Consider the following 16,277-nt stretch of genomic DNA (forward strand, 5'->3'; position numbering starts at 1 on the left):
CAGGACAAGCATGTGTTGGCTGTGTTGTCTTGGGATCAGTCCTAAACATGACACTCCTCCTCAGACAACCCCCGTCAACCCCGTGTCACGCTGCAGCTTGGAAGATACAACTGAAAAAGGTTCTGTTTACTCTCTTAGAGACAGGTTGGGTAAGGGCAGGCGACAGAAAGACTCAATGAATGATACATGGGCACAGAACCTGAATGACCTCTTGATTTTTCACCAGAAAAGACAACTGCTGCATGTATAAACTCTTTGTTCATGTTTTACACTTTGTTATATAAGACTATCTTCTATATACATCTGCTAATAATCATATCGGCTGTTTTTACTTTTCATTTCTTCACCATTCCTAGTGCTTCTGCTTTATGATCACAGCTTTCTCTAAGGATTATTTGAAAACTATGGCTCTGATCCTGACACACCTTGCTGCTATTTGCATGTGTTGATGATGTCGAAATATTAGACAATTTTATTGTCTTCATTTTTCTTTGTGCAGGAGTGTCATCTATAGATATAGTCATTTCTGTGCCAGGCCCCTCCCTCAGCTCATGTTTTCCAGTAGCAACACATCTGAAAACTTAAATGTTGGTCAAGATTAAGATTAACTCTCTAAAGTGTGTTGTTAACCAGGCCTCTCTTCCTTCTTTTTTTTTTTTCTTTTTTTTTTTTAAAGACGTCTCACCTTTCCAGCAGCATCAGGCGCAGCTCTCTTCTGTAGGAGGAGACTGGCAACTTCCATCTTGCCGTATTTTGCTGCCACATGCAGGGGACTGAACCCTTTCTGTTGAACATAGAATAACATACATCATCAAAATGAATGACAGTGGGAAGATGGAGAGCATGGAAAGAACAAAGAGGACAAGTAGAGATGGGTATTCAAACAGGAAGTGAATATTTGCAATGTATTAGGTCAGCCCTTGCTGAGCTGGGGTCAATCTGCTCTTCATAATAACATAGTTTCTCACATAGTTGTAAAGAGGGTACCTGAATTATTAATGCAATGACACAGAATCTTTTTTACTTAAAAATAATTTTTAAAAAAATTAAGATTTGAACATGGGTTCGCAGCAGCACCACTGAAACAATGTTTGGATGACCTTTGACACATGACACTATCATTCAGACTCTGAAAAAACTCTAAAAAGTATCAGTAGTAGAAGAGGCTAAACATTCTGATAAAGGTTTATGTTAAATCAAATTAAACTTGATTTTCAACTATCATAAATCATATTGTGTGTGCATGACTAATTTGGTTATAACATCACATGAACATAAGATTGTTTTAAGGTATCTGATACCCTGAGAAACTAAACCAAAGGCCCTTAATTCCTTATGCACTCCAGATCTATAAATGGGTTTTGTATAATGTGATCATGTTAATCTTGGCTTCCATCCTGTGTGTATGTGAGGATATTTAAAGACATTAGGTCATATTTTCCAGAGGAATGTGGGACTCCCACAGATTCTTATTCCACGCTCTGAAACACATGACCTGATTTGTGTGACTGTTTACAGTCAGTTCTCATATTGTTTATACTGTAAATTATAATTTTAGAGAGAAAGCAGACAGCTGGATAGAAAAGCTAGTTTTAAATGTTTGCAAATGAAGACACTTTAAAGATACATAAAGTTATGGTATGTAAACATCAAAAATGGGTCAATTCATGATTCTCTTCCCAGGTTGGTATGACATAATTTCCTCGAACAGATTACTCAGGTGATATCCCAAAAGGTGTGTGTGTGTGTGTGTGTGTGTGTGTGTGTGTGTGTGTGTGTGTGTGTTGTGTGTGTGTGTGTGTGTGTGTGTGTGTGTGTGTGTGAGCGAGCAAGTGAACAATGACACCATAGGGTTTACTCTTCATTAATCTGTTCCACTGACAGAGGTCACCTTGAAAGACGGCTCCCAGCAACATATCACACACATGCACAAACCAGTTCCATAAAGATAACTCCCACAGTTCTGTTTGACCTTGATCTGTGCTGTTATTAGTGAGAAGAAAAGTGACAGAATCGGTCCATGGTTGACTGCATGGATGACAAAAAATACTCCTGTGGTAAAAGTGTTTTAAATTACTGTGCTAACAGTAATTCTACCACCAACCTGAATGTGAACATAGTAAAATTAATGAGACAGAACCTAACATGGTTGAGCTGTGTAAGTTAATTGTAGGCAGGTTATGGGTCTATGAATGCGTTTGTCGTGAGGACAGCATATATCAGGAGCAACAAACTCTGACTAATAAACAGGATAAGAAGGTGTAGGAAACAGAGACTGGTGCCCACTAGTGGAGATACATGGCACTGCAATAAGTTGACATGATGCTGGGTTCTCCAGATGCATTTGTCCATGTTTGAGTGTTATGTGCTATCATGTAAAAAAAAAAAAAAAAAGAAGAGAAATATTCAATTCCATCACATTGTGCAATCATGTGACACCCTCCATCAGACTTACTTTAGTTGAGGAGGAGAGCGATGCTCCATTCTCCAGCAGCATGGCAGCAACATCTTGGTGTCCTTCGCGGGCAGCCAGGTGAAGGGGGGTGTAGCCTGAGGTGGTGGCAGCGTTGGCAGAGGCGCCGCACTGCAGCAGCTGCTGGACGATGTCGACTTTCCCTAGCCGACTGGAGATGTGCAACGCAGTCTGGTCATCCTGTGGAGAAGGAAAAAGTGACTTTGGGCCTAGTATTTTATCATCGTTTGTTTCTCCCCCGGCACAGTGAGTGATAATGAGTCTCAGTGCTCTAACCTTGGACTTGGTCTCCACCTTGGCTCCGTTCTTCAGCAGGTATCGGACTACGTCTGTCTGCCCTGCCCTGGCTGCCATGTGGAGAGCTGTCTCACCGCGCTGGAAAAAACACAGAACTGGGAGTCAGTGGGAGCTTTTTATATGCAGTGATGTAAGACTTGAACTCTGAACAGAAGCAAAAACTTTGAAAACTCAAGCACTTCTAACATGTAACTGCATCATAAATTATCCACTCACTACGTTGGTGGTGTTGGGTGATGCTCCATGGTGTGTCAGAGCATGGACAATGTTCTCATGGCCCATGAAGGCTGCCACATGGATGGGTGTCAGGCCAGACTGCAGGGAAACAAATATGATCATTACAATGAAACATTACTATAAACACAAAGCTGTGAATTCTAAACTAACACAAGCCCCACTCACAGGAAAGCTAGACTGTGTATTAAATGGTAGAGCTTAGAATATCTAAAAATCAGTATTGTTTAAAGAAACCACTTCGTGGGCCAAGTCCTAAAGAGGCAGTCAAGCAGAAGAGCAGAGTAAATGGGGTCCCGTGTGGTGTAGTACCTCAGTGACAGCCTGGATAGAAGCTCCATGTTTAAGCAACAGCTCCATCACTTTGACTCTGTTCTTCTTGCAGGCGATGTGAAGTGGAGTGAAACCATTCTGCACACAGACAGAAAGGAAGAAAAAAATCTCAGTGTAAAGCCAGCACTTGTATCTTCACTAAGTATAAGGGATGGACTCTCCACAGTCACTGTGTGACTGCTTTTACTAGGCTGACGAGGGGAAGCAAATTATCTGCCAAGAAACGAATGAGTGGTACAGAAAATGTCAGATGCAAACAAGAAGAGTGAGGCGGAAACCCTCTCTCAAAGTTATTCTTAATTCTTCAAATCCTTTTTTTTGTTTCCCTTTGTGTTAGTGGAGTGAAATCTATATCTTGCTTCATGCCTACTCTCTCAATTCTCTGCTTCTCTACTCTGGCACCATCTAACATTTTTTTTATCACTAGTAACTAGCTAAAGTTGATCTGTACAGCACCTTTCACAGATACAAACTCACACAGTGCTTTACATCAATAAAAAAGTAACAAAAGTTCCAAACACTACTATCAATTCTCCTTTTTCACACCATCATATCAGTGCAGCGTGCAGTGTATCCCGTTGACTGGCTCATTTTGCTGCACCTACAGTGTGGTCCAAAAGAATGAGACAACTGGGAAAGTGTTCCCAGACTTTTTGACCTTACTGTATATAGTTCCTCTGTAACCAGATAAGCTACACTGTGGTAAAACAGCATTTTCTTTTCGCATTGCCTCTATTAATCTAATACATATAATTTTTTGAAAATGATCAAATATAAAAATATAACATATATTTTGTTGACTAATGATATGACCAGCTATCAGCCCTCAAAAGCCAGTATTTGCTCATTGCTTTTGTCCAATATGACTATGCCACATTTCACTTTGACTCCCTGCATCCCTCCAACCCTGTCCACCCCTTTATCCCTACCAGGGCCTTGGCATTCGGGTTGGCCTTCTTGTCCACGATGAGTTTTGCCACCTTGTAGTGACCACAGTGGGCAGCGACATGCAACGCCGTTAGGTAGTCGTTGGTGACGTCGTCCACAGGCACGTCATGCTGGAGTAGGAGCTGGACGCAGTTCAAGTGGTCCCCCTGAGTGGCCATGTGGAGCGGTGACAGGCCGTTCTATAGTGGGGGGAGAGAGGGAAAGGAAGAGAGAGAGAGAAGGGGAGAGAGAGAGAGGCAGACAGAGAGCGAGACAAAGAGAGAGAGACAAACACACACGCAGACGGACACATAGACAGATGGACAGACAGACACAGTAAGTTAGGGCGTGGCCATGCGCTGCACAGAAAGACTGTGAAGGAAGTTGTTGAGAAGGTTACAGAAGCATTGTTATAACGAGGTCATTACAACAATGTCTATTTTGTTACACTGGTCGTCCTGCGAGGTCAAACTGTGGGGCTACGCAGCGGGGACAGGCTGTTCTGGAGAGGTCGCACAGACGTTATGGAGACAATGCGACAACACTACAGCAACAACAACAGACCTGCTATCTGATTGGCTAACAGATGTCAAATGGTTCTGTGTGGTTAGGAAATCTAGTTTATGCAAACAACTGTATTGAGTGTTATTAACAAACTGAACCCTGTTGCAAGTGAAATGTGATTGATTCTATTCTGTTTTATAACAGCCAGTGGAAAAAATGAAAATGTGACATGCATTTGTGACCTATCCTTTCCTATTCTGAATAAAGCAGTGTCTCCTGAATTAATTGCCCCAGTAGCTACCTTGGTCTTGGATAGGATAGGTGCTCCTCGGTCTAGTAGGATTTCTACCACCTGCTCGTGTCCACTCCTCGCCCCACAGTGAAGAGGTGTCAGACCGTCCTGAAAAAGAAGAGAGAGAGAGAGAGAGAGAGAGAGAGAAAAGGCATAGATAAATCACAGGAAATTAAAAATCCTGGTTGCTGCCTTTTCTGCAAACTTCACACTGCAAAATGTGACAAGAGTCAAATCCAGATGAAGACACAGCAACAATTGGGGTCTATGATCTCACCTTGGTCTTTGCATCAATTTTGGACCCTCTGTCCAGGAGCAGCTTGACCATGTTGCTGTTGCCCCTTTTTGCTGCCACATGAAGTGGTGTGATGTCATTCTGAACAAAGAAGAAGAAGTAGGTGTTGTGAGTCAGCTGTCAAATCAGAGCTAATGGTTTATTATTTACACAAAAGCTAACACCATGCATGTCAATCTAAATCGTCTATAATTAAATAAAATTAATTCAGTACATTACACATATAATCGTGTGGACTGTAAACAGATTGCAACATTTTTATTTTATAGTCAGCTCTAATATAAAACAAAAACTCTCCTGATTAAGGATACATAGTCTTTTATCAAGCAAACGGCTCCATTCTTGAGTCCCATCTATCTCCCTGCAGTAGCATGTCTTTCTGAACCCAACTTGTAATCAGTGTCAAAAAGCAGCGCAAACGCCAACACTCCTTCACACACAAGCTGATATAATTACAGGCCACTGTTGACTCTGGTTAACTAGTGTTTACTGTGGCCACAAACATATTTTTAATTGTAATTTTCAATTTTAATTAGCACCTGCTCTAGACCACAATGTAAATATCACGGCAAATAGATACTAATTATACTCTACTTGTGTGTTTTTTATTATATCAAAGTATTTCTTAAAATAAGAATGATAATGGTGAAGAGATGCACCTGACTGATCAGTTTATAATACAGCTCATCTAACATTTATAATGCTCTATATGCTTTATTAATGCTTTGTTTAATGGACAGTAGGGGATGTATCATTTATTATCATTTTAAGTGGGCACTGGGAGACCCCAATTCCCACTTAAAATAAATGATAATGATGCCCCTTGCAGTGTTTACAGTGAACACACACACACACACACACACACACACAGTGAGAAGTAAACCAATATGAGCTTCAATGCAAGTCCATCAAAATTAAAACACATCTAAAAACATTTTCAACTATCTTGTGTTCGTCGAGTGCTGTCTGATGGTTTTCCTCATCTACAGTCCAGTTGACTAGTGGATCTCCATTTTTAAAGTACAAAGTCTGTACTCTTTCAACCTTGTTCTTTTAAAAAAAAAAAATTCCATGTCTGAGTATCCTTAACTCATTTCAAGTCTGTCTGAAGCTGAATTAACACATCCACTCTTTAATAAAAATTTCATTTTGTTCTTAAAAACACTTGCTCTTTGAAAACAAATATAATCCAGTGCACTGTCTAGGTCCTCATTCAACCCTCTGGGGCTTAAATTATGCAATTCAAAAATCCTGAAAGCTTTCCTCTTAGGGAGTAACATCTCTAAATCTCCCACTGTATTCCACAGTGATGCCTTCTCAATCCCTACATATTTAAGGTAAGAGAATGAATGCTCATTTTCATGAAATATGCTGCAACTGGATTGTCTTTTTCTCTAACTGTATAATGTACTAGAGAAGAGTTACGCAACATGTTTTAACTTTGATTCTTTACAGTGTCTCCACTTTGTCATTATTTGTTAAAAGAGAGGGACTAACAGCTCATCACAGTTAATGTTGGGGGCTCTGGTTTCATATAGTTTTTCTTTTTTGTAGCAGCGGGTGCCTTCACCTCTAAATTCCAAGTCTACTAATAATAATACTTCTGCACACATCCAACATTTTACATTTGTGTCCTCAGTTGACGCTCTTAACCTGAGGGGCTCATGCTAAATAATAACTGTAGAGTGAGTTAGCATTCATGAATGGGTTTTGTTTGCAATGAGCCTAAAATGGAGGAGTGTAATGACTACAATAGGCCTGGTTAATGAGACACTTGAATCAAACTGAGACATTGTTAATATCATTAGTAACACTTGTGCTTTACCTACTATGACAAGTCAAAATGACTGCTGTGAAAAAGAACCATTGTCCCAGCATAACATCGTACTATAAACACCTTTACTCTTATTTACCTTTAATCTTGGTAATACCCCTCCCAAACAGCAGATGGCAGAATAAACTCACCCGAGCCATGAAGTCCACAGCAGCGCCTCGGTTCAGCAGGAGTGTGGCCACGTTAATGTTGCCATAGTGAGCCGCGATGTGGAGAGGGGTGAAACCACTCTGGGGATTGAAGAAAGCCGTACAACACGCACATGCAAACAGACAAGCCACACATTACATCACAAACTATGAAACACAATACTCATGTACACTTCAGTAGTGACACTGAGCATTTACAGCAGTCTACAAAGGCCTATCGTTCACATACAATCACACTTTATCATACAAGGACACATTTTACAAAACACTGTTAAACTAACACCTGACTTTTCTCACAGTGGCAGAAAAAGTCCTTTAATAGAAGCATCGAACATGGGGCCATTGGTATGCTGACAACTAGAGGGGTTTTAAAGTCAGTATACCATGCGGGCTTCTATGTGCTTTCATGATACTGAAATATCACTCATCGTTACACTAACACACTGGGAAAGGAACAGTTCGATTATGTGGGCCTGTGTGTAATATACAATTCAATTTAGACAGATATTATTTAGAGGTAATTAGTATGAATCTCACTTACAACCTGATAGTGTGCAAAAAGTGTCCTGCGAATGAACCTGATGTCCATGTGTTAGCATCTTAAATGAGAATCATTTCCCGGCAAAACCCCTGGCTTAGTGAGCAACAGCTGACAAAGCAACAAAAGGACACTGGAAACAATCCGTCCAATGACGGAGGGAATCTCACATTAAGCTATCTAATCACTGAAAATCCCTGTTTCAAATAACCAATGATTGTGTGGGAAGCAGGTGTCTCAGACTTGTGTATCCACATATCTGCTGATATCTGGTGTCCCAAACCGAAAACACTACTACAACTATGAACAATTTCAAAAGATATTCTTAGACTTTGCAATCATATTAGAAAAGTAAGGTAACCAAAAAAAAAATTTTTGGATGAGTCATACCAGATAACTAGCAAGCCTGCCAAAGCCAGAAACAATGCCAACCAAAACAGGCGCACCCAGAAGGTGGCCACCTGACTTTGGTGTGACGAAGGGCTCCTTGTTACCATAGAAGCAGTGTCGAGCTAGCTTATTGCTTTGGTCCCATGCAAAATGCTTTAGGTGCAAGGGTTAAGGATTAGAAGTACTAAAAACCAACATGGGGTAGACTAGTTAACTAATTCTACTAGCTGTCTGTTGCTAGAAGGCTGGGTTCCTTTACAGCTTAATGGGGATTTGGTTGCCATGCAGGTTATGGACAAACCGCTGCTTTTCAATGAATGATAACCACTTTTCATGCTAACACTGGTTATCATGTTAATCAGTTTCATGGACGGACTGTGTCAGGACACATTAGGACAACATTTTGTCAACAGTCCCAAAGAATTTTGGCAAAAATAACAGCCGAAGCTTAAGCTTTGGTCACCATGAAACCATTAGAATCAAGGGAAAAACCTTGATACCCAAACCTCCAGCCTCAGGATTAACTAAATCAGTATTAGTGAAACATGCGCTACTCTGACTCTCTCCATGACTAGAAATATCCACTACATGAATGAAGCGATGAAAAGGAGGAAGACGACATTGAGTTAAAATGGAAAAGGGGAAAGTGGAAGGGCTGCAGAAACACTACTGCATCAAGTCAGGAGCACTAGAGTGTTCTTTTTTTTTTCAGAGTTTTTATGAGCTGCGATGGAGAGACTACGTAATGTACAGAGTAGAGGTGTACCTCTGTTGTTCTATTCACCATCATCTACAAAGTCAAGCCAAGAGAGGAGAGAATGGGCAGTTAGTCAGAAAAAAACAGAGAAGGGCCTCCATTGACATGAAGTGGAGGAGCAGAGAGACGGGAGAAGGAGCTCAGTACAAAATAATTTATGTTAAAAAAAAATTATTCTTATTTAAGAATCTTATTTAAGATGTAAGTTTGAGATATAGATAATCTCAAACTTAAAATCCTCTTCCAGCATGATCATACAGTACATTCACCAATAATAATGTCTTCCATTAAAAATTTACAAGCATACAGTAATTGTTGTCCTGTTAATATGTGTTAATAATGTTTTTAAATATATATAAACTCAAAATGTACTTCTGCTCGTTTCCCCTTTCTGCCAAAAAGAGCATCAAAAACAAATTCAACCAAGAAAGAAGGAGAGAAAAAGGCAGCAAGAAACAGAAAAACACAGGAAACCAAATACATCCATAATCAAAGAAACAATCACACAATCCAAAAATCAAAGAGATAAAAAAAAACAAGGCAACCAACAGAGACAGACATCAACGTTGTCACTCACCTTAGACTCAACATCCGCATTGTGGTCATTCTGCAGGAGCAGGGCCGCGGCCTTGGTGTCATCCTTGCGGGCAGCGATGTGCAGGGCAGGCAGGCGTACCTTGCCCTTTGTATCGTTCTCCAGTAGCAAGGAGACCACCTGGTCATGGCCCTGCTGGAGTGCCACCGCCAGAGGCGTGAAGCCATCCTGCATATGAGGAGAAAGAGGGGTCATTGGATGTGGATGATAGTGGATTATTTTTTTCTTTCAAACAAGTCAGAGATAACTTTACGATTGTAGAGGTGACCTTTTTATATTTATGTCACTATTATCAAATCGTCAAATCACTTGTTTCAATCATTTGGGAGCTCTGCAGAAAATGACAGATAGAAGACTATGGAGTTCAAACTTAAGACAAAATGAGAGTTTAACCTGCTTGTAGTGTTCAAGATATTAAGTTATAACTTAAAATTCCATGTCTCAAACAGATGTAGATTTCTGAGCCTCATCTCCATATGGGGCACCAATGTAAGTTACATAATGAATGAATGTGGTGGAGAAGGTTCCCATTTATCTCCCACACACATTATCCTTATGATGCATAATTCAGCTGAAAGCTCCTATCCAATGTGTCATGCTGTGTATCTGAATATGTGTATGAGCACATATATATATGCAATGCATGTGTTTACATTCATATATCAAGTTCACATGAGTACTACATCTATGTGTGCGTGTGCACATGTGCAGGCACAATCTATGTGTATGTGTATGCGCGTCCTGAAGGGCATCCCCTGTTCTACCATGTAGCCCATCAATACAAAACAATGGACTGCAGACTGGCTTGGGTATTCCATTAGCTCCATCAGCTGTTCACGTGCTTGTGTTTGTATACGTGTGGTGACTGGTAATTATGTGTGTGTGTATGGTTTCCACAGGCTGAGCAACGTAAATCAGAGCAGTAATGGCAGCAGCAGCCGTGGAGGAGAGGCAGCGAGCGGAGCGAACCTCGTGTGTGACCCACTCAAGGTCACTCTGCCTCCAACACCATACACTACCAATCAATGAAGCTCTGCCTAGTCCCTCATGAAAGAGATGGGAAGGGAGGGAGGGAGGAGGGGAGGTGGAGGAGGGGGCAGGTAGAGGAGGAGGGTGAAAAGGCCAAAGAGTTGACAGAGCAAGAATGTGAGACAGAGAGGATGAGAAAAAGACAGAGACAGGGAAGTAAAGACAGGACAGAGAGAAGAAGACAGAGATGGAGACACAGGCAGATACAGAGTGAGTAGCGTCGGGGTGACAAAAGGAGGAAGGGAAGGAAACAGAGGGAGAGAGGAGATGAAGGTGGTTAGTACAACAGATGTTAAGACCACACATGACTGAGGCAGAGAAAATGCATGGATACATAATGATATGACTATAGAGAGGTGGACAGGACTGGCACACATACACATATGAACACACACACACAATAAAACATACACACACACATAATAAAACACACACACAAACATGCACGTACTGTACCTCAGTGGCCATACTCTGGCTGGCGCTGTTCTCCAGAAGGAACCGTACCACCTCCAGGTGATTCTCCTGGGCTGCCATGTACAGAGGAGTGAAGCCATTCTGCACACAACACATGCACGCACATTTACACAAATGTTAAAACTTTAATGGCAGAGGCTTTTTCCTCTATTTTGCATAGAAACCGCAAACTGCATCATAAAAAATGTAACAGGTCCCAATACGCCTCAAATGATGACACTTTTACTATCAAATCATATCAATGTAAGTGAGAATGTTGAGAATGAAAAATACCCAGGCAATAAATCTCATCTACAAAACAAAATGAAAGAAGCCGCTTGAAGTCTTTCCTCTCACCTTGATCTGATAGAGTTAAATATAACATGCAAGGACAGCAGTTTCCTTGGGAGGCAGAGGCCTAGTTGGCGTGATGCCAGATTCTGTCAGTGAGGATCATTGCACTGAGTGATTCCCTCAATGTCATCGACTTTATGATACAGTATCATACAAACAAATGTGTGCATCACAGCAGTGCGAGTGCATATAAGTCGTTTCAGGGACTAAATGTAGACCAACAGCAACCTTACTGTCATTTTGACATTGTGCGCATGTGCGTGTGAGCGTGCATGCTGAGTATAACCCACCTGAGACTGTGCGTTGACATTGGCTCCATTAGTGACCAGCTCTTTGACGACTTCCGTTTGGCCAGCCAGTGAGGCTATGTGCAGAGCAGTGTTTCCTTTCTGGATTACATGGAACAACCACAGGAATGTGTGTTAAGCTCTGCCCCACCTGTCCCACCGTACTGCTTTTATGTGTGTGACTGTGTGACTGTTTGTCACTATAGTCTATCATGTCAGTATCCATGTGCCCCAGTGAATCCCCTACCACCAACCACACTTTTGTACCGCCTGCGTTCCAGCTCTGGCATCCCCCTGCCTGCACTGCCAACAATGTGTCACTTCCGATGCCGCACGTCCAACACATGCAGTAAATAAGCTCTCGCTGAGCCTCGGCCATAAATAAAGACAGGATAACAGGAGGCTTTTTATGAACCTGTACTGGTCCTTGGTCCCTGTGAAGGCACAGTCTACCCCCAGCCTGTCTCCTGGCCATGTGATACTGGCTCTGTTATTTGCAACAAGTGCTGTTGTGCAATCGTGATCATCCGTCACTTGACTGTATACTACAGATAGACATGTTTGCTGAGGCCAAGGCAGTTTAAATAAAGAGAGAGACAAGACTGTTTGGAATATAAAGTTGCTGAAGAAAAGAGCTTGTGTGCCTTACTGAGCCTAAAAGCTTTTCTTGAGTACAAAACATTTAAATTGTAACGATGCTGACTGCAGTCTTTCTCACCATTAAACCTCTGAACATCCAAGCAAGGTAATCCACATGTTAATTAACAAAGTATTCACAGACAAAGTATTTCATTCATTTTCCCAACAATATCCACTCTTGTAAATCCATATCTGCTCAAAGCAACTAACGCATGATTAAAGTTTTATAGGATTATATTTAGGCACTGAAGGCACTTGGTTAAAGTTAGGGAAAGATCGTGGCCTTGGTTAAATATTGAAAAACTCAATGACAATCTGAAGCACAAGACACAACGTAGTTAAATAACGTTTAACATCTTGTGGAACCAAACCACAGCAATTCCTTCACTGGAGCATTTCCAGTTTCATTTCCATCAAATATATCTGGCAAAATAAATTAGTAGTATACAGTATAAAACTAATTTCTCGGTGATAGGGTTGCACCATGAACTGCTAGATCAGTCCAGCACGACATCACTACAGACTAAAGAATTAGGTTGAACTATCTCTCTCTGACTGTTTCAAAAAGAAAAGTTAAAGATTCACAAATCTAATGCAATAAAAACACCACAAACTGCAGCCACTGAAATTACAACAGAGTTAAATCAGCTTCTCTCTGACAGTCTCAACATTGTAAACTTCACAAGGGTAGCATTTGTTATTGTGGCTAATGAACCGAGGACACGGCCTCCTATTTAATTCTTCCCACAACAAGAGCACTACAGCATTAGAGGGGCGGATACACAATTAACTTTAGCATCAAACACACCCACACAGCCTAAATGAAATACTCTGTGTTACTACATGTAGATGTCCTCGATGGCACCACCCCCCCAACTGCATAACATACAAATTGATTGCCATTAGGGTGCAGGCAGTGGATTCCCAAGATCTCAAACTAATCCCTCAGCATCCTCGGGGTCACAATAGAGAGACGCTTTAATTGGGGAGATTTTCTCCTTGATCTTGAATATTTCATCGTGTCCTGTGTTTATGTCAGCACTAGGCTTATGGCCTGTGGCAGAGGAGCTGAATGAGACGACTAAATGGGAGTGAAAGCCTTCTGGGTGCAAATCTGGATAATATTTTCAATGGCTCTCCCTCTAGGCTCCTTTTAGCATCAGAGTAAAGATGCTTCAGAGGAGGAGGCCCTCCCCGGATGTATTACACTAAATGATATCATATTGTACAGTCCATGAAATATAACACTACTACTACTGCTGCTGCTTTTGTCCACCTTGTTTTTTTTTATTAGGTACAATTCCCATTAATACATTCTACTGTTGCAATTATACTGAACTCCTTTTGCTTCATTCTGACATGCAGTATATTTAATTTTTTTCCTCCTTGATTCTCTCACTATTTCTAGCAGTGATCCCCACAGGGATCATTAAATATTGATCCAATATTGAACCCTAACAAAGGCTGCACAATTGCAGTACTCATACTGTAACTGCATGTAACTGCTATACTGCTGCCATTCTTCGTGCTAGATCCAAATATAGTCCCCGTAACATCAGTTGAGCTACAATAGGTGTCAGCGTGGGCTTTACCTTCGTGGCTGCATCCACAGCGGCTCCAAGCTTCAGCAGTTCAGCAACAACCTCTACATGCCCCTCCTTGGAGGCAAGATGAAGAGCGTTCAAACCATTCTGAGAATAAACATATTTAGTGAGTTAGTTTCACTAATGCAATTAAACATATTATGACATAATGTTTGACTGTGTTTAATAAAAGGGTTAAAATCATAAAATATATAAAAATATTCTGCTTGTGCAGTTAGACGTGAGCCCTCGAGCCCTGAATCTGAAATTTAGCTGATGCAGCAGTTTGGTATAAGCATGTTTATGTGTGTGGAAAAGAATAACTCAATATTCTTCTTTAACCTCAAGGAGGACAAACATCCACATGAACATTTAAGTTTCTTAATAACAGTCTCAGAAAACTTACCTGATTGCAAATGTTAATTTCAACCCCAGACTTGAGGTAGTCAAGAACCTTTTCGAGGTTCCCTGCCCGGGCAGCTCGCAGGTAACTGGCATTACTGTCAGACTGCAGAGGAAAAAACAAAGACAGAAAAAGAGAGGCAGACAAGAGAGAGAGAGAGAGAGAGAGAGAGAGAAAGTGAGAGGAGGTGAGTATGTCAAGTCAGACACTGGCCACATGTTCATCTGCATCAACTTATCACACTGTTACAATTATGCACACCGAACAACAAAAGCACATACAAATGCCAAAATGTTACTGTACCAGGTAGAACTCTGTCATATTTTCTCAGACAACCAAAAAACATCTTAATGAGGGGAAAAACTGAGCCAATATCCACACATACAGCGGGTCCATTGTCCCATTATAATCAATCTATAAGTCCGTTAAAAAGCAAACATCTCAAAAAGTAAATCCATGAAAAAAAGCCAACAGAGCCACAGCATATCATCCAAACAGTTCGAGTCATCCTCCGTCATCCATCAGATCCCACTGGACTGTTATTTCAGCTTTGTTAAATCCAAATGTCTCTGATTCCCAAAGGTAGGAAGTTCAGTGACCGGGTGGTCTTTACAGCTGCTACAGAGACCTCCTCTCTTCGAGAAACCTCTTCTGAATCCACAGCGACATGGACTTCTGTGAGTCTATGTCGCTGTGCTACGAGAAGCAGAGCATCTTCTATTCTGCTTGGCTGTCCTTTATTTCACTACAGAAATAGAGCTTTGCACACCAAAATAAAATGATGAGGCAAGCATGTTTTGTTCCTATAACAAATATGGTGTGCATGTGTATGTGTGTGAGTGTGTGAGAGGAAGAGAGGGAGGGGGAGAGACCAAGAGAGAGACTAGAGTACACAAAGGAAAAGAGATGGAGAGAACTAAAGAGAGAGAAGAAGAGAGGGAGGTTGTTTTTCTTCTCTGTGTTCATGGTAGCTCCTAGGACATTGGGTTTGACATAAAATGACACACAGCAAACTCGGCACATTTTGTCTTCCTTCTTTGCAGCAGCCTTGCAAAGAGCATTTTGTAAAACTCAGCACTGGAGCTGCTGAGAACAGGAGGGAGAGAAGCTGTGACATGCTGCTTCATAATACAAGCTCAAAAACCAAATTCCCCTGAATTATCAAAAGCCCAGACCTGCTAAATTTAGCCTTGCGTCCAGAGACATTTAGGATAAACTCAGCAGGGCCAAACGGTATGAGCACTTATCCAACATTGTGCTCTCCACCTCCCCCTTGGCCATGCTCTTCCAGAAATAACTCTGACGAACACAGAGGGATCTGACCCACAGCCAAAATGTGAGTGAAGACATCCAGCATCAGATTGTTCCACTGATAGGCTGTATAGAACCGTGAGAGGAAAATATTTGTGTGTGTGTGTGCTGTATGCATGCACGTGTGGACAAAAAAAATAATGACAGATGAAGCGATGGTCACTTGAACCCGCGTCATTTCCTCATTACAAGAGACCATTGAGCTAAATCTCATATCTCTGCAGCCGATCAGCTCACATCTAGAAATGTCTTCTTCCTTTTTTCCATAACCCCAACTCCCAGAGGACTGCTTGATAGCATTGAACCACTAATGATATTTCTGTTCTTGTGGCCTTGAGAAAAGTCATGATAGAACACAATGTTAGAGAGTGAGAACCAGCATGATAACTGAGGAACAAATGTGAGCCATGGGTCAAGAACAATTATAGAAAATATATGAACCACTACCGACATGTGAAAGTAATATTACAGAGGTGCTTATAGGCTGAAAGATGCATCATGAAAGCTAAAGATAATTTCCCTAAAAGCAGCTGCAAAAGAATCACTGCAGCACTGTTCAGTGAAATAGGCCACTGACTGTGAAAACACATAAACAACCAG

General features: G+C 41.2%; 1 protein-coding gene across 35 annotated transcripts in view; it reads right to left on the minus strand.

Moving 5' to 3' along the window:
- LOC130181278 (ankyrin-3-like) overlaps positions 1-16,277 on the minus strand; it is a 124,104-nt gene that overhangs the window by 47,003 nt on the left and 60,824 nt on the right. For 27 of the 35 annotated variants that reach the window (XM_056395290.1, XM_056395299.1, XM_056395298.1 and 24 more), the window contains exons 2-16: positions 14,370-14,471; positions 13,973-14,071; positions 11,745-11,843; positions 11,104-11,202; positions 9,601-9,786; positions 9,033-9,056; positions 7,321-7,419; positions 5,338-5,436; positions 5,070-5,168; positions 4,267-4,464; positions 3,317-3,415; positions 2,987-3,085; positions 2,750-2,848; positions 2,456-2,653; positions 686-784 (exon numbers count right to left, since the gene is read on the minus strand). In XM_056395290.1, coding sequence (XP_056251265.1) covers positions 686-784; positions 2,456-2,653; positions 2,750-2,848; positions 2,987-3,085; positions 3,317-3,415; positions 4,267-4,464; positions 5,070-5,168; positions 5,338-5,436; positions 7,321-7,419; positions 9,033-9,056; positions 9,601-9,786; positions 11,104-11,202; positions 11,745-11,843; positions 13,973-14,071; positions 14,370-14,471 — 1,698 coding nt within the window. The remainder of the gene's footprint in view (positions 1-685; positions 785-2,455; positions 2,654-2,749; positions 2,849-2,986; positions 3,086-3,316; positions 3,416-4,266; positions 4,465-5,069; positions 5,169-5,337; positions 5,437-7,320; positions 7,420-9,032; positions 9,057-9,600; positions 9,787-11,103; positions 11,203-11,744; positions 11,844-13,972; positions 14,072-14,369; positions 14,472-16,277) is intronic. The other 8 variants (XM_056395297.1, XM_056395312.1, XM_056395292.1 and 5 more) reach the window with 1 other exon arrangement.

This window comes from Seriola aureovittata, chromosome 14 (assembly GCF_021018895.1).
Source record: "Seriola aureovittata isolate HTS-2021-v1 ecotype China chromosome 14, ASM2101889v1, whole genome shotgun sequence".
In the NCBI taxonomy this organism is placed as follows: domain Eukaryota; kingdom Metazoa; phylum Chordata; class Actinopteri; order Carangiformes; family Carangidae; genus Seriola; species Seriola aureovittata.